The sequence below is a fragment of the Hipposideros armiger genome, unplaced genomic scaffold, assembly GCF_001890085.2.
Source record: "Hipposideros armiger isolate ML-2016 unplaced genomic scaffold, ASM189008v1 scaffold_371, whole genome shotgun sequence".
In the NCBI taxonomy this organism is placed as follows: Eukaryota; Metazoa; Chordata; class Mammalia; order Chiroptera; family Hipposideridae; genus Hipposideros; species Hipposideros armiger.
Window position 1 is genome coordinate 1,238,603 of NW_017731721.1, and position 21,822 is coordinate 1,260,424.

General features: G+C 48.3%; 2 protein-coding genes across 15 annotated transcripts in view; one reads left to right on the top strand and one right to left on the bottom strand.

Moving 5' to 3' along the window:
* The window catches only part of RACGAP1 (Rac GTPase activating protein 1), a 28,839-nt gene extending 24,461 nt beyond the window's left edge, over positions 1-4,378 (bottom strand). For 3 of the 13 annotated variants that reach the window (XM_019662300.1, XM_019662309.1, XM_019662296.1), the window contains exon 1: positions 836-994. The gene's annotated coding sequence lies outside the window, so the exon portion shown is untranslated. Of the gene's footprint in view, positions 1-695; positions 748-792; positions 997-2,712; positions 2,731-4,109; positions 4,240-4,359 lie in introns of those variants that run through there. The other 10 variants (XM_019662305.1, XM_019662301.1, XM_019662298.1 and 7 more) reach the window with 8 other exon arrangements.
* ASIC1 (acid sensing ion channel subunit 1) overlaps positions 4,327-21,822 on the top strand; it is a 44,037-nt gene continuing 26,541 nt past the window's right edge. For both annotated transcript variants that reach the window (XM_019662310.1, XM_019662311.1), the window contains exons 1-2: positions 4,327-4,405; positions 5,756-5,838. In XM_019662310.1, coding sequence (XP_019517855.1) covers positions 5,765-5,838 — 74 coding nt within the window. In that variant the 5' untranslated portion in view covers positions 4,327-4,405; positions 5,756-5,764. The remainder of the gene's footprint in view (positions 4,406-5,755; positions 5,839-21,822) is intronic.

The window sequence follows — 21,822 nt, forward strand, 5'->3', positions numbered from 1 at the left end:
GTGAAAATATTTTCTAAAAGGGCTGTACTAATGTACAGTGCTCTCAACAATGTAAAGGCCTACTAGATTCACCAGTCAGTTATCTTTTCAAGTTCTATCACCCCCCCAAAAAAAACTGCAAGTTCCTTTAAAGCCAAGTAAGATTGTCTTGTACTTAAATACTTGTTGAATGATTAAGCTACAGGAAAGCCGCCTTCTCTAAATACTTTCAGTAACTCAAAAAGCTCACCCCACACATCAAAAAGAATGATAATGACATTTCTTTAAAGCTTATCTTCCCACCCACCCCACGTTCCTATCTATACACACCCCACGCCTACGAATGAAATCCTGTGACGAGAAATGTATGTGAAAGTGTAAAAGTAAGGCCTTGTTGTTGCTAAGGCTAAGAATTAGGGTGGGAAGGACAACACGTCAATGCCACGGCCAGCATAGGCACACAGCCCACAAGGGAGGAAGACTCCACTTGCAGCCTCAGCGGCCTCTCAAATACCAGGGGCCTTTCCCTTCGAAAAGTCCTGTTCCTGCAAAAAGGATGGGAGTTTTACCCCCCAAAATTCCCAAATTCTGTATCCACGTGAGAATCACTTCTTTGGGGTGGAGGCTGCCCTGCTCAAGCCACCACCTCAAAAAGACGCCCCGGCTTTCCAGGAAACACGGCGCCAAGAAAGATGTCCCCCACTCCCCGCCACCACCTATTCAGGCCGCTCCAGCTCCCGGCCCGGAGGGGGTTCCTGTGGAGGCGCAGTAGGTGCTGCCTTCTCCCCGAGCCCGGCGGTGGCCAAGGCTCACCAATTCCGACTCCCTCCTACCACAAACTCGGCGCCAGACGAACCTCTTCCAGCAGCCCCCGCGGAGCCCACTCAGCCGAACCCTCCTGGCCCCACCTGGGAAGCCTTCCGCTTCCCTCCGGGCTGTACCCAACGGCAGAGGAGCACCGCGCCGCCAGCTCGAGTTTGAAATCCTTCACCAACCAATCACGGAGAAATTTATTCCTCCCGCGCTGGCCCTGTACACTGCCACGCACGCGCATCGGAGCCACAGGGGAGGGGCGGGGACAGGACTAAGCATGCGCATTCCCATAGAGCGAGGCCAACGGCAGCCATTTTGACTAAGGTCAACAGGTCTCTTGCCCTTCACACCCCCCTCCTCCCCATCCTCCGAGCCCTTTTTTGAAGCCATTCAGGATACCATGTTAACTAAGGGCAAGGGATGCTTCTTGAGTACAAATTTTGGCCTCACTGTTTCCCTCAGGCAAGGAGATAAGGCTTTTTAGAAACTATCAATTTAGTGTCAGGTTTCACTGTTGAATAGGAAGAAATCTGGAAAGAGAGAGAACAGCAGTTATTTGCAACCATATTTACTGAGCTATATAATGCCTTCATTCATTGATGAATTCATCCAGGTTTTAATTTGACGCTCACTTATTAAGTGCACTCTACTAAGAATCAGGAAAGTAAAGATGATATGATCTCTACTTTCCAGTAGCCACCAATGGAGGAGAGAGCTCTAGTAAACAAAAACAATACAAAATATAAGTGCTATAATTTCATTTAATAAACATTCATTTAGAACTTGGCATTGTGCTAGCTCAGGGCTTTCATATTTTCTTTTCACTCAGACCCACGGTGAGAAATACATTTTACATTACAATCAAGTATCACAGAACTCTGCTTATCCTTACTAATGTGCTCTGAATTTTTCTCTTTTTCCCTCCCATGTTGGTTGTCCCTACTTCATTCAATTTATTACTCAATAATGATTCGCTACCCTCAACTTGAAAAAATACTGGCTACAGCTTAGAAGAAACTGTAGTTTAATAGAAGGATCACAGGTTTTATAACCAGAAAACTTGACTCCATTTAAACAAATACCAATGGAACAATTTTGTGTGGCAAGCATACCACTGAACCATCTGTATTATTACTTTTTTCCCCTTCTGTACTTCACTTTCTGTAACTATAAAACAGAAATAATAGTACCATCCCTATCTCACAGGTTTATTCTCAGATAAAACAAGAGATTGTATGGAACACAATCAAAGTTTATACTTTGTAAATTGTAATACAGATTTTATTACTATTATTAGGAAACAGATGAAGAAAAGAAATATTAACTATACATATATTATCCCATTTAAACGCCCAACAACCCTTCCAAGGCAGGAACATTCATTGATTGCATTAGCCTGTGCCTCCTTAGATACCTATAGCAATACAATGAAATAAGTACTAGAACTGAATTATGTAAAGTGCTTTAGAAGCACAGATGAGGAAGCATTTAATCCTATCTGGGGAGTTGGGGGAGTGTTAGAAAAGCCTGTAGAGACTTGATATCTGAGCTGGGACTTGATGTGTGAATAGGAATTTACCAGATAGAAAGAGGTGGCAAATTCCTGGCAATGAAAGGATCGAGTGACCTCTCAGGAATGAGTCACGTGTATATTTAATAAATACACACACAAATGACTTACATTTATGAAGGTTTGGGACTGTGAAGGAACATTTACCTCAACATGCAGGTGACATTGGGCTCAGCGGATGTGATGCCCCTTGGGCAGCTTTGGTCTGAGGAGGGAAAGGAGAAGCTAGCAAAGTATGTTAGGACCAGACTAGGAAGGGATTGGACTTTATCCTGTAATAGACACAATGACAGACAATGGGGCTTAGACTGAGTATGGCTAGGTCTGCATTTTACTTAGATCATACTCACACTCATATGTTCAGATGGCATGGATGACAGTCTGGAGAGTAAAAAAACATAAAGGTAGAAAGACTCTTGCTTTATCATTAAGGAGAGAGGATTCAAGCTGAATTAGGCCAGTGGCAGTTTGGGATGAAAAGGAGGGGACAGGTGGGGAAGATATTCATGAAATTAAATGGACTTATTAAATTATTGGACCTGGGGGTGAAGGAGAGAAGTGGGTGTAAAATGACTCAGCTTTCTCCCTCTCCCTTTCACCCCTTATTCAATTACTGAACTCAACTCCTAAGTATTTCTTGCATGTACCCACTTTTCTCCTTCCTAGCGGCACCACCCAAGTTTAATTCCGTCGCCCAAGCCACCAATGAAACTGTTTACCCCTCACTTGCATTTATACCTTGAGTGATCTTTTAAAAATGCAATTCTAGTCATGCCTCTCTCTTGTTTAAAACCATTAATGACTTCAACTTCCTCCTCAATAAAGACCAAAATCCTTAACAAGGCTTCCCTAACCTGGCCCTTGCTTGCCCCTTGAGCTGCACTTCCTGACCCTCTGGCATGTGCAGTTCCTCTTCCCGACACCACTGCCTCTTCACCTGGCTAAATTCTACTCACCCTTCCAGGCAAGTAAATGTTTTCTGCCTTGCCCAGGGAGTTCTCTGAGGCCTGGAGCCACGCCTTTGCTATAAGCTCCCCTTTCATACATGCTACCTCATTTGTTTAGGCTTCCTGGTTCTTCCAGTTACGTTATATGGCCTTTCACAAGTCATCTGTGCCTTTGCTCACTCATCTGTAAGTGGAAATCATAATAATACCTATTTCACAGAATTGTTGAGAGGAAGAAATGAAATATCCATGTAAAGAACTCAGCACAGTTCCTGGCACACCGTAAGTGCTCAGTAAAAACATTCCTGATTTTCCCCTACAGGACTATGAACTTCCAGAGAACAAGAGAACGTCCCCTCATTTACTGCTATATTCTCTTGCTTTTTTGCAGCTCCCAAAGATAGCCATTTGAGTGAGCAGAAGTGAGTTCAATGGGATGGTAGTAGCATTCCACCCCACCACCCAATCCCTGGGACCCAAATGATGGATGGGAGTTAGAAACGCTGTTCCCCCACACTTCCCACCACCACAACCCTCCTATTCCACTCAACCCTCTTCCCTGCTGCACCAGACTGGTGAGAAACAAATACAGGAAAGGTGAGATTGTGGGGGGGTCCTAACCTCCTTTCTTCCCAAACTATAGTTCTCTGGCTAGGGAGGCATCCTGGGGCTGCGCCTGTAACGGGAAAAGCATGACTGCTGGAGCCAGAAAGCACGGGTTCGATTTCCGGCTCTGCCACTTATTAGATACGCGCTTGGCCTGATTATTTAATCTCCCGCATCTGGAGAGCCCCACACACCGGGTGGTTCTGAGGTGCCAGCGAAGTAATGGCTGTAAAACGGTTTTTCTCTACTGGAACGCGCCGTCGGAGGGTGCTGCAGTCCCTTTACGCGCCGCCCTCGCAGACGGGCGGGGAGGGCCATCCCCACCCGGCTTCCACCAGGCAGGCGTCCGCGCCGCTACGGGGCGCCGCTAATGGGATTTATGCTAATGAGAAGGACGCGGGTGACCGCCGGAGCGCGCCGCCCCCCGCCGCCCCCTCGCCCCACCTCTCCAGGGACGCGCCTGCTGCCCGGAAGTCGAGACAGATTCACGGTCAGTCCCTGAGCGGTAGGGGAGGTCTGGTCATCTCACAGTGTTTGTCTTCATCCTCTCTCCTCCCTCGGCGTCTGCCTCCCAGCTCCTTCTCATTTATCTCCATTTCTAGAGATCTCACTCCCTACCTCCGTTAGAGAATTATTGTTTCCGCTGTCAATTAAACGGAGATGTTTTGAGCACTTAAGCGTTCCACGCAGTGCGCTGAATACGAAGGGGGGGTGGAGGCACAAACAGCTTAGAGTGCGGAAGTGGGGATTGTGTTTGGGGGTTCGAAGAGAGCGAGCCCACTTCTGTTTGGGAATCAGGATAGTCTCCCTGGAAGAAGAGGCATTTGAGCTGAGCCTCTTCTTCAGGATTTATTGGATCCAATGGGGAGGAAAGTGGGAAGTGAAGTAGTCAGGAAGTAAAATGGAGAAGTTATCCAGTAAGGCCCGGCTAGGATCTTGATTAAGGGGGAGGGGTAAAACTGGACAGAATTTTGAGGTTACCGGTGTGAGAGATCATGAATTTAATTCTGGAGGCATCAGTGAGCCATTGAAGGTTTTTGAGCAAATGACAGGCCTGTACTTCTTCCTATTTCTCTAAGAGAAGCAGCAAAGCATAGTGGTTAAAGGCATGGACTCTGGAGTTAATACTGGTCCTGGTTCAAGGTCAGCTTCTATCACTTTATGACCTGTGTGATGGGCAACTTGACTTCTGTACCTCTATTTCCCTATCTATTAAATGGGGATGATAATTATAGTGTAAAGGGCTTCTAGGGAGATTAAATGAGATAGTGTTTGCAAAACTCTTAGCACAGTGCCTGGCACTGTAAGTGCTCCATAAGTAGTAATTATTATTTGGTGCCTCCCTGTCTTCCTCTGTTCCTTTCCTCTCTTCCTTCTGATGACCCTTCTCTTCAAAAAATAACAAAAACACAAAAATCTTCCCAAATCTGTGGTTTTCCCACTTCATGCCTAGGAATCTTACTCTCACAGTGAATAAAGTGTTGAAATAAATCAGACTCTTAACAGAACAAGTCCCCTTCAGAAACACAGGTGCCCAGGCTCCTTGGGGGAGGTGGTGTAGTTACTGAGGTACTGAACTCATCTCCACCAGATTCCAGATTCCAGCCTCTTAAAAAACAGAGGCCACAGCTCATTCACCCCACCTTGTCCCATCTCTATCAACATGCCTGGCCTTCCACAATTCCCTGATCTATGCCAGTGGTTCTCAAACATTAATGTGCACAAGAATTTCCTCTAGGGCTCTTGTTAAAACACAGATCGCTGGCCCCCACCATTAGAGTTTCTGATTCCGTAGGTCTTTGGTGGGACCTGAGAATTTTCATTTCTAACACATTTCCAGGTGAGGCTGATGCTACTGATCCGGGCACCACACTTCAAGAACCACTGCTCTATCATAGCTGTTGAAAAACTACATCCAAGAAGGTAACATATTATTGCCAATCCCTTTGCAAGCCTGGCTGGTCATGTGCATCTAAAATATGATCCAAGGTCTAGTTTCATGAAGAGTGAGACTCAGAGACTTTCTACAAACTCCCAGGCGACTCTGAGGTACAAACAGGTTTGGGACTCACCGACTTTATACTGTTCCCTCTCTCTCCCGCACATTTCTATGTTCCCTTCTCACTGTGCCCACCTTGGCTAACCTTGCCCCAAGGGCCACTGCCTGCCTGCCCTTTACTCAGAGGACACTTGGCTACTCTGGCCTCAAGGTGGCTGGAATTGTGGGGAGACAGGCTGAGAGGAAGGAGAGGAAAGTAGCTGATTCTAAAAAAAGACCAGAGATTTATGTAAATTGTAACAAGTACCACTTCTGCTAACTGTTAATCCTAAAACTCAAGCCAAGAGCCAGTTCTCAGAGGAGTCAGACCCGGAGTCAAATCTGGGTTCTCTCTGTCTTTGTTCAACTTCTGTTACCTCCAGTGTGAAATGAGACTAATGGAACCTACTTCACAGGGTTGGTTTGAGGATTAAAAAGGAGATTATGGATACAAAGTTCCCCTCCCTAATCACTTTGCAATTTACCCAGAACTTCCACACACATTTCGTTGTTAGATTCTTGAACAGTCATGTAGGGTGAGAAAGGCATTATTCCACTGGGAGGGAAATGTTCAACTGTTACTTCCCTCCCATTTTACAGAGGAGAAAGCTGAGTCTCAGAGAAGTGAAATGACTTGCGTGGAGTCTGTGCAGTCTGGGTATCGAGGGGAAAGGGCTCAAAGCAGCTGGCTTCTCCTCTCCACTCATCCCTCTGTTTGTTATTTGGCTACCTCCTCCCTTTAGGTCCCCTTTGCAGCTCTTCTAGGCATGTTTTACCTGAATGTGAATGGTAAGAAGACACAGTGGGGGCTCCCTGCACCTCTCAGAAGTGGTCCTGTCCTACCCTGCCTGCAACTTCCTCCCTATTTAGCCCCCTGTAGGATTGATACTGGCAGTCCCTGTGGCAAATATCCATCCTGAACTCAAATTCTGGTGCAACTCCCTCACTAGCTGTGTGAATTTAAGCCAATATCTTCCCCTCCAGGCCTGTCTCCTCACCTGTGACATGAGGAGTGGCTTAAATCTGTGGTTCCCAAACTGTAACAGCCTTAGAGTGAGCACAGGAGATCCAGCCCCTGGCTTCAAAAAAGACTCTGAGTAACCCATCTGTGTAACTGATTGACTATGTATAGCTGTGGTTGCTGAGGGATTAATAAAATACAAATGAATTTTAATGGTGTAATCCAGAACGCAGTCATTATGTATTTTCTCAATCAATAGCTATCAAAACTACAACTACTACCGTGTCAGGGTCATGGAATTTTTTTGGAGTTAAAAAGTTGGAAATCTCTGGTCTAAATGTCCTCTGAAGGTCCTTACAGCTCCGATCCTGCACAGCTACACAGTGAAAGGACATTAGGCCACTAGAGGGGTGCTGCAGCATTGTGCGATATGGAAACTGAGGCCTGTGAGCAAGAAGGCTGCTCCAAACTGAGAGGGGATGGGGCCAAGGTTCCCGTTCCTGGGTCTGTTGACCATAACTGAGACCTGCTATCAATACTTATAAGGTTCTGTAAAGGAGATGTATCTCCAGAGCTGGGAAAGGTAAGGGACAGCGAGCTGTCCCAAGTCACTCAGCACTGTGCATGCACCTATGCACATGTGGTAGTGAGAGGTAACTCCCGTCCAGTTGGGCTTTGAGCTTCAGTTCCTGGTCTGCCACATAGAAAGTTTCTCACACTTCACCTCAGCTATTCTCAGACAAGGAGATGGGACTGAGGGGAGAAAAGGTACCCAATAAGGCACAAGGCATGGATGGCCTTCCCAAGTGAGTGGCCTTGGCGTGAACCTCGGGAATGCAGGGAACAGATGGAGACCTGTGGAGGCAGGGAAGCCTTTCTGAAGGTGGAGTTGGCAACAGCCAGAGGGGAACAGGAAGGTCAGTCCAGGCAGGGGTTTCTGTCTAAAAAGGGAATCATTATGAGAAGATCTTTGCTAAGATGTGGGCCTGCCTTGCCCTGCAATAGGAGGCAGCAGCTCATGGCCAGAGGGGAGTTCAGGAGAAACCACACTCTCCCTCTACTCTCCGACCCTCACCCATCCCACCCTAACCCTGCTGAACCCTGAGCAGAGCTTTGACCCGGCTCAGCCTCTCCAGTCATGAGCTTCTCCCTGGCAAAGGCCAAAGGACCTCAAAGAGAGAAGCAGGCTCCCATATACATTGCCCAGAGGCTGAGGCCCTATCACACCCATAAACTGTCAGGATCCTGAAAACTTGCCAGCCCAACCTGAAGGTGCATCCAGACAGACAGATGCTCACCATGATGGGGCACAAGGACTCTATACCCAACCCTGGGACACACACACACACACACACACACACACACACACACACACACACACACACACACACACACACACAGCTCCCTACAGCCTCCTCAGGCCAGAGCACTGGACAGCCCCTTCCCCTGCCTGCCTCATTTCTGCTCTAGACATGCCACCTGCTTTTTCTTCCTGGCCAAACTCCACTCATCTTCTGTCCCCTTCTCATGGACCCCCAGCTAGCTCTAAGCAGCAAATTCCTTCCCACAATCACTCTGCTCCACCCAGCTCTTCTCCCCTCTGCCTGGGTTCTGGGTGCCAGCCCTGACCCCCAGGCTGAGCGCCTCCCACCTGCCCAACCCCTGGCCCTTCCATGATGTCTTCTGAGACTTGCCAAGCCTGAGTGCTCATCTAGGCAGGAAAGAGCAGGAGAAGAGGCAGCCAGAGGAACAGGGGGCATTAATATTGGCAAGGCTTCTGGGCAGCAGAGTGGACAGAAGGATAGGCGTGGCAGATCAGTCACTCTGGAGAGGGTGAGCACACCCGGCTTTCCCCCATCGCAACAGGCCCATCTCCCAAACTTAGAATTTTGACACACACACACACACACACACACACACACACATATACACACACACACCCCCCAGGTTTGTCTGTTCTGCAGAACTCTGTTTCCCCGGGGTCCTGGAGCCTGCTTCTTCATTGCCCATCAAGCCTTTCCTATCTGCTTTCACTGGGGAACCCGCAGCCATGGGTTCCCCCAGAGATCTCCAAATTCTCCAGTCTCTTTCAGCCTTCTAGAGACAAGGCCACATCAAACCCGGGGTCATTGCAGCCGCCCCATTTACAGTCCAACCCCTGCACGTCCCTCCCACCTCGGTGCGTCCCTCCCGCCTCTGTGAAGCCTTCAAGGCTGGCAGGGAGGTCAGGATGGAGCCCATCTTGGCAAAATGAGAAAAGATTAGAGCAATACATTTGCTGTCAGAGGCAATAAGCCTGCCTGAGCAGGGGAGGAGGAATATTTGATTTCGGGCTCTCGGGGGGGTCTTGATGGAGGAGCACTGGCAGCCTGCAGCCCCAGGCCTGATGAAGTGGGGAGGGCTGGTCTCAGCCCCAGCCAACTGGGGACCCTGGTGTCCCAGCCCTCCCATCTCCATATCGACCCCATCCTCCGCAGTCACCCGCAGGGTTCCAGCTCCCTCCTCCCTCTCCTGCCATCATTTCTCCCTTTCCACTGCCAAACTTGTTTCCCCGCAGCAGTTTTTCTACCCAGTGCTGAGTGATGGAGCAGAAAGAACACTGCTCTAGGGGCTGGGGGGGTGGGGTGGGGGGGAGGTCTGGGTTCTAACCCCCTTATTGCATCTAAGCCGAGGGACTTCATGCAAGTCACTGAGCCTCTCAGAGCCTTGGGACAGTGTAGGCTGGGGGGACAACACGGCATTTGGCACCCTGAGACCTGGGATCAGCTCAGCCACTCACCACCTCAGTGGTCTTGGGCAACATCACTTAACCTCTCTGAGCTCCCATTTAGTCATCTAGAAAGTAGGGGTGAAACAATAACGAGGTCTGTGTCATAGGGTGTTGGTTAGTACCAACAACGCCGTGGATATGAAAGCTGTAAACAAGTGTGAGGCTGGCATTATCTTGTTTCGTGGGACTCGAGGCACGTTCCCTGGCTGAAGGACAGGCTGAGTTTCACCCAGAAGCTCCAGAGGGTTTCTTCCAGCCCTGGGATCCTGGCTCTGGGCCCTGCCCTCCCAGTGGGCAGAGGACATAGTCTCTGGAAAAGGCAGATGAGGTAATTTCTTGGTCACATAGGCCTGAACTGAGGCATCAACTCTCCCAGACCAACCCTGAAAGGCATTCTGGAAGCAGCTGATTGACAGTGTCTCCTTCCTAACTCCTCCTACCCTCATGTCCATATGCAAATGGTGCCCTCAGGAGTTGTGCAGTGGGGCAGGTCTTTATGCCTGGAGGAACTTCTGTCCAGCCTCCAAGAATAAGGGCAAGGTGTGGGGCAGCAGAGGGTGCAGGGAGGCTGGGAGATAGAATTAACATTTGTTTCCAGGCTGCTATGTGGCTGGAAACACATACAATGTTTCTCATATGATGTCTGGTCCATACAGCAGCCTGGGAGGTAGGTATAATTGACAGGGTGGTTGAATAACTTGCCTATTATCATCTGGGAGGAATTGTGACTCATGTTGATTGGATCCCGACATTCCATACTGTCTCTCTGCTGGAGCAGAAGGCTCAAGGCTTCAGTCCCAGACCTGACTCCCTCTGGCTAAGCCAGGAAACTGGGCATATCTTTAAGAGGATGACACTACTTAACCAACTTAGCACAGACAATGCTTTGGAAAGTAGAGCCCTGCACAAATGCATTAAACCTCTGTGTGCTTCTTTTCTGGTTCCAGCCTCATTCCCTACCGCTCCCCTGAATGGGCCTCCCCTCTGGCCAGATCCCCTCACTTTATTTTCTACCTGACATATCAAGCTGACGTGTTTTCCCCTTCCCCTCTGCCTATTCAGATCTCACTGATCCTTTGAGGCCTAGATTGGGGGCCCCTCTTCTATGAAGCTTTCCCTACCACCCAAAGTGGCATTAAGCATAGACTTCCTGGACTTTCTATTCACTTTTCACAAATGTGTCCTGATTCCCCAAAAGAGTCCCCACCTGATTCTCTGAGGGCACAGGTTTTGTAATCTTGCATAGAGCCTGGTACAGATTGGGTGTTAGAAAGACTTGTGCAGCTGGAGATGATGATTGTGGTGCTGGTGCTCATGAAAGAATCATATTTGAGTTCAAAGTAGCGATGGGGATGGTAGTGACAGTGGTGACGGCTGTGATGGAAGTTATGGTGGTGAGTTTGAGAGCATGGTGGTGTTGGTAGTAATGATAGTGATGATGGTCATGATGATGGTGGTGGCTGTATTAATTATCTGTTGCTGCATAACCAATAACCCCCAAAACTTAATTGTGCAAACAACACACATTTTTTTTTTATCTCATAGTTTCTGTGGGCCAGGGATCTGGGCAAGGCTTAGCTGGGTGCCTCTGGCTCAGTCTCTCACAAGACTGCAACTAAGATATCAGCTGGGGCTGCAATCTCACCTGCAGTTTCTGCAGGAGGAGGACCTGCTTCCAAGCTCACTCACAGGGTTGTTGGCAGGATTCAGTTCCCCCTGGGCTCTTGGACCTCACTGGGTGTTGGCCTGAGGCCTCTCTCAGTTCCTTGCCATATGGGCTTCTCCATAGGGTAACTGACAACTGGCTTTTCTCAGTGCAAATGACAGAGTACCCAAGATGGAATCCACAGTCTTTTTGTAGCCTAATCTTTTTTTTTTTTTTTAAAGATTTTTTTGGGAAATCGGGGAAGGGGAACAGACAAGTTTCTGTCCTTTTGTTCTTCAGTCTAGTTGTGGAGGACGTCACTTCACTGGCCCATGCTAGTATTGTGATCATTGCACTCTTCCCGGTTGAGGTAGAGTGATCGCTGGCCATTGGATGGCCGTTCACGGCGGCTCATGGTGCACCGACTGCCAGCTGCTCATGCTGGTTTGCAGCCACTCATGATAGCTTACGGCAGCCCACAGCAGCCCCACTGCAGCCTACGCTGTTGCCAGCGACTGAAAGCAGCCCAGATCCAGGTTGAGCTGTTGTTCACTATCTTAGCTGTAGAGGGTGCAGTGTCACAGGCCCATGTGGGATCCGAACCGGCTGCCCTGCTGCTCAAAGCTGGCGTCCCAAGCCAACTCTTAACCAACAAGCCACTTGGCCGGCACTTGTAGCCTAATCTTGAAGTAAACTTCCCATTGCCTCTGTTGAATTCTAGGCACTAGAGGTGAGTCATTAAATACAGCCCACACTTGAGGGTATAGGGTTACACAAGGGTATGAATTTTAGGGGGCAGGGATCACTGGGAGTCACCTTAGAGGCCACCTAACACAAGGTTTATAGTGGTGATGGTGATGGTGGAGGAGGAAAGTTAGAGAGTGGTAGTACTGATGATGGCAGAGGAGGACAGATGGAGAGTGCGACTGGATCAGGGATGATAGGGTATCTGAGAGTGAAAGTACTGGTGTCTATGTTAGAGTGGAAAAGTGGTTTCTCCATTCTAGATCTGAGCAGAGCAACCTAGCTGACCAGAGCCAGATATATAAGGTTCACCCTCTTCCACTACACTCCCGTCCCATTCCAGGTCCGGGTCCATATCTGTTTCCCTAGAGTCCTCCCTCCCCATTACTTTCTTTGCCAATCACCCCCACCCTAGGCTGATACTCTTCTTTAGGCAATTAATGAGCTAAGTAATTGCCAAATGGAAAGCAATTACCACCAACAATCAAAGGGAGAAGGGAGAAGAGAGTGGTCAGAGGCCCAGGGGAGACAGAGGTGCTGCCAGTTTGGGGGCTGGGCTGTGGTTCTTTTAAGTTGAACAAAACCATCCATCACTGAGTCCTTAGGTCCTTGGTGTCTACCTCCATATCCCCAGAGGACATAGCCCACCACCACCGCCACTTTATCTTTCTTCCCTCTCCCAGTTCTTCACATACGCTTTAGGCCAGACCTTCGTTGAGGCCAGGGGAGCCTATTCTCTCTAGTCCCCCTGCCTCCATCTCCTCCCCATTTCTGACTACCAGCTGCTATTCCTTAAAATACCCCCAACATCATACCATTCTTTGATAAGCACAGGAGGGGCTCGTCTTTTCCTTTTTTTAATTAATTTTTTTTTCGATTACAGTTGACATTCAATATTATTGTATATTAATTAGTTTCAGGTGTATAGCATAGTGGGGGATTCATCTTTTCTGAGGCCTCATACCTTCCATGACTATTACCAAGCCTCCTAATTCTACCCCAATGTCAGGGCTTTTAGGTTTTACAAGCCAAAATACAACCTACTTTTCTGGAAAAGTCTCTTTAGGCAGCCAGGCGATACTGGGTGTCATGGGGCCAAGTCCTCTTGCAGTAGGATCACTACGTTGAGTGACAGGGGTAAAATATACTAGATTGGGAATCAGGAAACCAGGATTCTAATCCCAGCTTTGTCACTCATCATGCCATTTCTGCTGTTTGGCCTCATCTGTTCGATGGCGGTAGTTGAAGGTGGAGGGTGGATTAGATGACCTCTAAAGACTCTGCCAGTTCTAAACTTCCCTGATTCTGATTCTCATGAGAAGAGTGGAGGTAGAGTGGAGGGGTATAGCTACGCGAGAAGGCTGAGGACCACATGGCTGAGAAACAATAGTTTCTATTTGCAAAGGAGTGTCAAACCTGGTCAGGGTGGGGAGCCTTCATTCTGTGCCTTGTAGGAACCCCAATCTTTCTTTCCTGAATCTGCCCAGGCTCCCCACCCCCAAATGCATGACCTTAGAATCACCAGCATCCCCTCTGGCCCCTCATCAGCATGTCCAGGCAGCACCATCTGCTGACTCTGTCTCTAACATATCACTTACCTCTTTTGTTCCCTTTCTCCGTCCCAAAACACCCATACTCTCCCCACCCTAGTTCAGACCTTCCCCTCTTCTCTCTTGGACCTCCGAAAAACCCACCTAACTGTCCTCATGCCTCCCATCTCCTTGGTCTATGTGACACCTCTCTCTCTCCTGGTTCTTCTGGCAGACCAATTGCTCTCAGTTCCCTTTGTCTTGCAGCCTCCTTTCCTGCCTCCCCTGCTTTGGGTGAACTCCCTAAAGCTTTGTCCTTGGCCATCTCATAATCCTAACATAACAACAAAGCAAAACAACTAGGATTTAATGGTACTTATAAGGTACAAAGGACCTTCACATGTATTTTTCATTTGATTCCATGAGGTAAGCTATTCTCTCCCATTTAATATAAGTCAGTTTTGCCTTCACGGAGTCTCTGAAAACTGTCCTTTCCTTTTTATTTCCATTACCACTGCCCTAATTCAAGCCTTTAATGCCTCATCTTAGACCCTGGCTTCAGCGCCCTTGCTGACAATAGTGCAGATCTTTGCAGCCGAGAAGGAAAGGATGGACATAGTTCCAGTTAACCAATTGACCAAGGGCTTTAGGCTTAGCTGAGCCAGACCAGGCCCCACTCAGAACACAGTGGGCTGTACTGTAAAGATAAGGTACTCAGAACTAGAATAATTTTGGGGGAAAAGATTAGGGTCACATACAAAAATTCAGAATCTATGATTGGTCCAAGTGTAAAGAGGAGAGAGCTCCTGATGAAATAGGCAAAGGGCTGCATAATAAAGTCCAGATGACTCTTCCTGGGAGCCCCAGCCCCCCAGGACCTTTGTACCTCCGTCCCAAATCATCGCCAGTCACTCCAGCCTGCAGGCTAAGGCTCTGTTTAAATCAGGAAAATTCTAACCCCAGAAAAGAAAAGAATAAGAATAAAGAAAACATTAGAAATATGGGAGACAAAGACATTGAAATTCATGATATTGTTTTTGCAATGGGCCTTTTCAGCAATCATTGTAATATCGCTTGTTTTGTCTGCTTTTTAGGATTTTTTCAAAGCATTTGAGAAAACCTGATTTATGAAGTTTAATTGATTTCATTTGCAATTGATGTTTAAATATTTGGGGAAATATAATTTGCTAAGTTCATAGATTTTTTATTTATTGGTTGTATAAGTAGTATGAGAATATTTAGAGGAATTTTAATAATTGAATAAATATTAATAAATTCGATATCAAAACAGAAAAATAATGAGTATTTCTCTCCATGCCCAAAAGTGCCTGAGACGCTAAAGAATTTATCATCCTAAACTTCCCATCTGTGATTTCTGCCATCTTTTTTTTTTTTTTTTTTAGCTGAGCCATCCTGCCACCTGTTGGCAGCTCAGCTCCGGTTGGGAGTCGAACTGCTGTTGCTCAGAGCTCGCACTCTTGAGTGAGCTCTTAACCAACTGAGCCACTTGGCCAGCCCCTGTGCCATCTTTAATTAATTCTCATTCTATTGCTGACACCTCTGTGACCCCATTTCCTCATCTATAAAATGGGATGATATATTTTTTTAAGATTTTAATTAAAATATAGCTAACATACAATATTATATTAGTTTCAGGTACACACCATAGTTATTCAACATTTATATACCTAAAGAAGTGATCACCATGATAAGTCCAGCAACGATCTGACACCGTACCATTCTATCACAGTATTATTGACTATATTCCCTATGTGGTACATTATATCCCCATGAATTATTTGTTTTATACCTGGAACTTTGAACCTCTTATTTCCCTTTACCTTTCCTTCCCTCTTTAAATTTTCAATTACAGTTGACATTCAATATTATTTTATATTAATTTGAAGTGTTCAGTATAGTGGTTAGGCATTTTATAATTTAAGAAATGACCCCCCTGACTAGTCTAGTACTCACCTGGCACTGTACATAGTTATTACCATATTATTGACTATATTCCCTGTGCTTTACTTTACATCCCCATGACTATTTTGCAACTATCAGTTTATTCATCTTAATCCCTTCACCTTTTTCACCCTGCCCTCAACCCCCTCCCATCTATTACCCCAACAAATCTAGTATCAATATGACACCATACATAGTTGTTACAATATTATTGACTATATTCCTTATGCTATAGCCTACATCCCCATCATTACTGTGTAACAACCAATTTATACTTCTTAATCCCTTCTCTTTTTCACTCACCCCCTACTCCTCTCCCATCTGGCAACCATCAATATGTTCTCTGTATCTATGAGTTTGTTTCTGTTTTGTTTATTTTGTTCTTTAGATTCCACATATAAGTGAAATCACATTGCATCTGTCTTTCTCTGTCTGACACTTCACTCAGCACAATACCCTCCAGGTCCATCCATGCTGCTGCAGATGGCAAGAACCCATTCCCTTCCATGGCCGAGCAATATTCCATTGTATACATGTACCATCTACTCTTTATCCATTCTTCCACCAACAGACACACAGGCTGCCTCCCCATCTTAGTCATTGCAAACAATGCAATCTCTACGTAGCTTCTTCTTTATATCCTCAGTTATAAAACTTCTGTTCAGTTAGACCTCAGATGGTTCTCCAGGTTGATTGTTCTATAACTTAGTTGTAATTTTTATGTGTTCACAGAAGGAAGCAGGCACAGTGTTTATCTACTCCGCCATCTTGGATCTCCTCTGAAATGGGATGATACTATTACCTTCTAAGAGGGTGGTCGTAAGGATTTAATGAGAGAATTCCTTTCATAATGCTTAGAATGATACCCAGCATACGCACGCTCAATGATGTGGCTATCTTTATCTTCCTCTAATACCACTTTGATCATGCCACCTCCTGCTCAAAACTCTTCAGTTGTTCCCCAAAGACCCCAGACAAATGCAAGCTCCTCCACACGATGTCAGGAACCTTCATCTTCACCTTGGCCTGCCTCCCAGCCTTGACCCTCACGATTTCCCCTCATCCACCAGACAGACAAAATTACTCTCTCCTTGTTACACTCTGGCCCTCTCTTATCACTTCTTCCATACTATTCCTCCTCCTGAAATGCCTTGTCTTCTTCCCAATGCCATTATAGCCAATATAAACTCCTACTTATCCTTCAAACCCCATCTCAAATGCTACATCCTCCAAGACACTTTCCTAGACATCACCAATTCTCTCCCTCCTTGGAGTACTTTTATTTTGTAGCTCTTTCCTGGCAAGCATCACATTCTGTTATGCATCAGAGTCAATTACTTATGTGTCTGGTCATCCCAGTTGGGCCATTAAGCTCCTTGAAGGCAAGACTCACTTCTAATTGATCTTGGGGAACATGTAGCTCCCCCTGCCCGCATCCTGGTGCATAAGTGCTTACTTAACAGGTGGTAGATTCCTCCAGCTCTAGGTAGTTGTGTCATCTAAGCAGAAGCAGCTGGGACCTGCAGTCTCCCCAGGCCAGTGTCCCCACCCTCGCTGGCCTATGTAGACTATGGCGGACACAGGAAACCAAAGGAGCCAACAGTCTGCGTGTGCCAGGGCTCACAGGGCAGATGGAAAGACAGCAGAGCCAGATTCCAAGAGCACGTGGGGCTGTGCCTGCTCAGCTCATCAGCATTCCCCCAGACATTGAGGACCCCAGTCAGTCAACATTGGTTTTTTTTTAGACTCCTCTGTGCCAGGCCCTGTGTGAGGTGTGGCAGACACCAAGGCTGGTGCGCCATCCTTAAGAGGTAAGCCTATGTGTCTGGAGCTCCTGTATGTACACATACACGTGCCCATGTGTTCACCCCACATGGCCCCAGCTCCCGGACAAGCTGGGTGTCTGGGAGCCCAGGCTGAGAGGGCCGCCTTTTACCCTGTTTCCAAACAACTCGCCTTTCTGCGCCAGCACCGCTGCTTCTCCCGTCTGTTTGCCCCTCGCCGCCTCCTCCCTCTGTTGGGGCTGCCGCTGATGATGAAATTTGGCTTACAACACCCTCTTCCTCCCCTTCCTGCAGGCCCGGCAGAGGATTAAGCCGCTGGAGTCTGAAATAGGAAAGATCCCAGCTTCTGCTCCCCAGCACCTCCCCACGCCCCCTCCCCTCCCCGCCCATGCAAAACCAGAAAATTAATCTCCCCTTCTGCCTGTGATATGGCGGGCTGCATTACAAGCTGGGCGTTGAGATAAAGCAGGGAGTCGTGGGACAGCAGCCCAGTGCTGGGGCCCCGGGTGGGGCCGGCCTGGGAGATAAGGGCCTCCCAGCCCCATGAATTATTCACCAGCACTGCCTCCTGTGGCTCAAAGGCTGCCCTGGGCGCTGAGATTGCGCCTTCCAGAGGGCCTGGGTAAGGTGGGAGGAGAGTCCATAGGGGAAGGCATGTGCTGTAGAGGGGTCCTCCTGTGTGTGTGGGAGGGGGGGGACTGCTTAGCTGGGGGAGAGCTCAGAGACACAAGCGCCCTGCAGGGCCAACTGATGCAGGCTGAGGACAAAGGTGTCACCAAGCCTAGGGGACCCCTAGACCCAGCCATGCCTCCCAGGGGTGCTCCTCAGTTATGCAACTCACTAAACACCATTGAGAAGCTGCAATTACAAGGCTCAGGCCAGGCCTTGGCATCCTACAGCTACAGATGCAGTCTCTGCCCTCAAAGTGCCCAGAATCCAAAGCACCTACTGTGTGTGGGAGGAGCACAATCCACTGGGGGAGTGGGGTCTGCCTTGTTCACAACCCTTCCCCCTTTCCCTCCCCTAGAGGTCAAGATAGCCACTGCCCACTCTGGGAGGAGCACCCTGCATTGGAGAGTGGGTATGAGGGGAGGACAGAAGACAGACCTACTCCCAGGGCAGCCAGAGCCCACAAAACAGAGAGAGCAGGGTAGCTGGTCCAGGAGGGAATTGGAGGTCGGTGCTAGGATAAGGTATTCTCCAGTGAGGTTTCCTGGAAGAGGAAACCTAGGCACTCTGTGGTCCTTTTCTTTCTCCTTGGTTCACTTTTCTTCTCAAAGACCCAGAATTTTAAAGCAGGGAGGGACCTTAGCTCTCCCCACTATCTCAAAGTCTCTATTTCTACTTCATTCTCTTTCTCTCCCTTCCTCTCTCTCTCCCTCTCTCCCTCTCCCCTTCTCCTCTTCTTCCTCCTCCTCCTTCCTCCCCAGCATCTGCCCTGTTAATCTCTACCTTGGCACCAATTTCTCCACCTCTGTCTTGCTCAGAGCCTTTCTCTCAATCTGTGTTTTTTCTTTAATCGTCCCTTCCTTCTAAAGCTGTGTCTCCCCAAATGACATGATGACACACAAATTGGGATTTGTGATGGAAGAAAGGTGGCCACCTGCCGGCGCCCCAGAAAGGAAGAGAGGAAAACCAAGCGTTCAGCGTGGTCCTGAATGTGCAGACAAACTGCTAAGACCTTAAGAGAGATAGCAGTAGCAATATGGGGTGGGAGCCCTCCAGAGATGCACTGGCACAGGAGACACACAGAGAGCCAGGCATGAGAGGTGCTGGAGAGGGTGAAGACCAGAGACCTCTTCAGGATTGTAGAGGTGGGGGCCCAGCCTGTCAGCCAACCCGTCAAACCCTGATGCCTCCTGTAGCAGATATGGAAACCCACACTCATGAACCAGCGAGCAAGGCACATTTTCCGAGACCCATATTCAAGTTGGAGAGGGAAGGATGATGGGGGGAGAGGGAGAAGGAGTGGAGAGTGAAGAGGGGCTAGAATGAGAGGAGGACATGGGGAGAACATGAGGGGGAGAAAAGGGTGAACTCCCAAAGATGGAAAGGTAGTGACTCAGGTAGGAAAGAGCGGGAAAGCTGAGTGGGGCACGAGAGAGATTAGAGTCAGAAACGGGGAAGAAGAGAGGAAGACAATACAGGGTTGTGGGGGGGGGGGCGCTAAGGTACAGAGAAATGAGGGAGGAGTGTAAGAGGAGCATGAGGACCAGAAAAGAGAAAGCAGGGGAAGATGAGGAGGGTCACAGGGCAATGTGGAGCCTGGAAGGGTGTGTTGATAGGTCCCATCAGCCTCAAGTCCACAGCCCCTTCCCACCCGCCTGCTAATTAACTCCTTAATTGTCTCTGCATTTGCTGAGCTGGCAGATGAAGTGGATGCAGACAGATTGGGGAGCATGTGATTTCACGCACGGGGGAGCAGAGAAGAGCTTCCTGGGAGTCCCAGGGGGCCTCGCCCTCCTTTGCCCTCCCCTCTCCTCCCTGTCTCTGAGAGGCTGGAGGGTGCTTCTGCACCTAGAGCAGATGGGGCCATCTGCAAGAGAAATGTCCATGGGGAATTTGCCCCTATCAGCCTTTTGGGGATGAAAATAATGCTTGCCACTATTGATGGAACACCTACTGTTTACTAGGCGTATTTTGTTTCGTTCTTGTGGGCATTAGCCAGATCTTATGGTTCGTGGAGAAAGTAAAGTTCAGACAGGTAAGTAACTTGCCTAGAATCACACAGCGATGGTGTGACAAAGGTGAAATTTTAATCTGGTCAGCACAATGCCAAACCTTGGGTGGGTCCTGGCCAGGTGCCTCATGGCAATGGAGGGAGGAATATCCCCAGGCGTATTTCTCAGCCCCAGGAGAGAAAGGAGACTAAGGTCTAGGAGCTGCAGAGGCCAGTGAGAGGAGGGAAGTGTGGACAAGAAGCTGGGAAGAGGCTGAAGGAGCTAGAATATGTCATGATCTGAACAAGAGGGCTCGAAGAAGCAGAAGGAACAGTGGGACACTAATCACAGTCCTTGGGTCCTTCCAGTGTTATCTTACTAAAGCCAACTTCCCCTTTCCTCATTCCTGCACCACCAACCCCAGTCAGGTTGACTTGCCCCTCTGCTGGCAGCCCTGGCCCATCCCTCAATTTCACTCTTGGCTTTTGCACTAGAGTCAATTGTCAACATGTTTATCTTATCTCTTCTTTGACACTAACACATTTTGAAGGCAGGGACTATGCGACTCCTTACCATGCCCTCAGGGCCAATTCTGGGGCTTGACACAGGAAAAGCCTCAGTGGAGGTTTACTGAAATATACAGGGCAGGGATACGGGGATGTGTTCAGGGATCCATCTGGCCTCAAATAAAAAGGAAACAATAGCAGGAGGGACTTGAGTTGTACATAAGAAAGAACTTCTAGGGCCGGCCGAGTGGCGTGTTGGTTGAGAACTGGCTTGGGATGCTGGGGGGCCCCGGTTCGGATCCCACATATGAGGGCCAGTGACACTGCCCTCTACAGCTAAGATGCTGAACAACAGCTCAACCTGGAGCTGGGCTGCCATGAGTTGCTGGCTACGGCATGGGCTGCAGTCCCCTGCTGCAGTGGGCTGCCATAAGCTACCGTGTGTAGCCGGCAGCCAGCGTGAGCGGCCAGCAGCCGCCATGAGCGGCCGTCCAGAAGCTGGCGACTGATCTGCCTCGCCCGGGAAGAGCGCAGTGATGGTGCCAGCTTGGGCCAGTGAAGCGACGTCCTCCACAACTAGACTGAAGAGCAAAGCAACAGCAACTTGTCTGTTCCCCTCCCCCTGATTCCCCAATAAAATCTTTAAAAAAAAAAAAAAGAAAGAAAGAAAACGAACTTCTAAGCCTGGGGAGTCCTGCATAGGAAGCCTTGATTCAAACCCATGGATTCTGAAGAGCAAGGTTTCTCCAGACCAGCTGCTCCATATTAGGGATCTTGAAATGCTGGGACATCTGAGCCCTAGCCTCAGATTCTGATTTAATTGGTCTAAAGTGGGGCCACAGCATCAGCGTTTCAAAAAGCTCCCCAGATGATTCAATTGTTCAGCCTGCATTGAACCACTGTCAGACTCTGCCTTGATTTAGCTGCACTGGTGGTCTTACCACTGGATCCAAACACCAATGCTAATACTAATAGTTATTACTTATTGAGGATTTACTAAGTACAAGCTAATGTGCCTAGCACTTTCTATACATTAGCTCAGGTAATCCTCAGAAATGCCTGTGAAATAAATATCCCCATCTTACAGATGAGGAAATTGAGCTCAGAGAGGTCAAGGGACCTGCCCATGCTAATGACTGGCAGGGCCAGGTCTGGGAGCTGAGATTACCTGATTCACATCTCCTATCTTCCCCCAGACTCCTCCTGAGGCAGCTCGTTGGCCTCAATCAGTCCTTGCCTGCCTCCACCTCACCTCATCACCTCCCTTCCACCCCCGCTGCTCCCTCAGTAACATCCCAGGTGACTGAA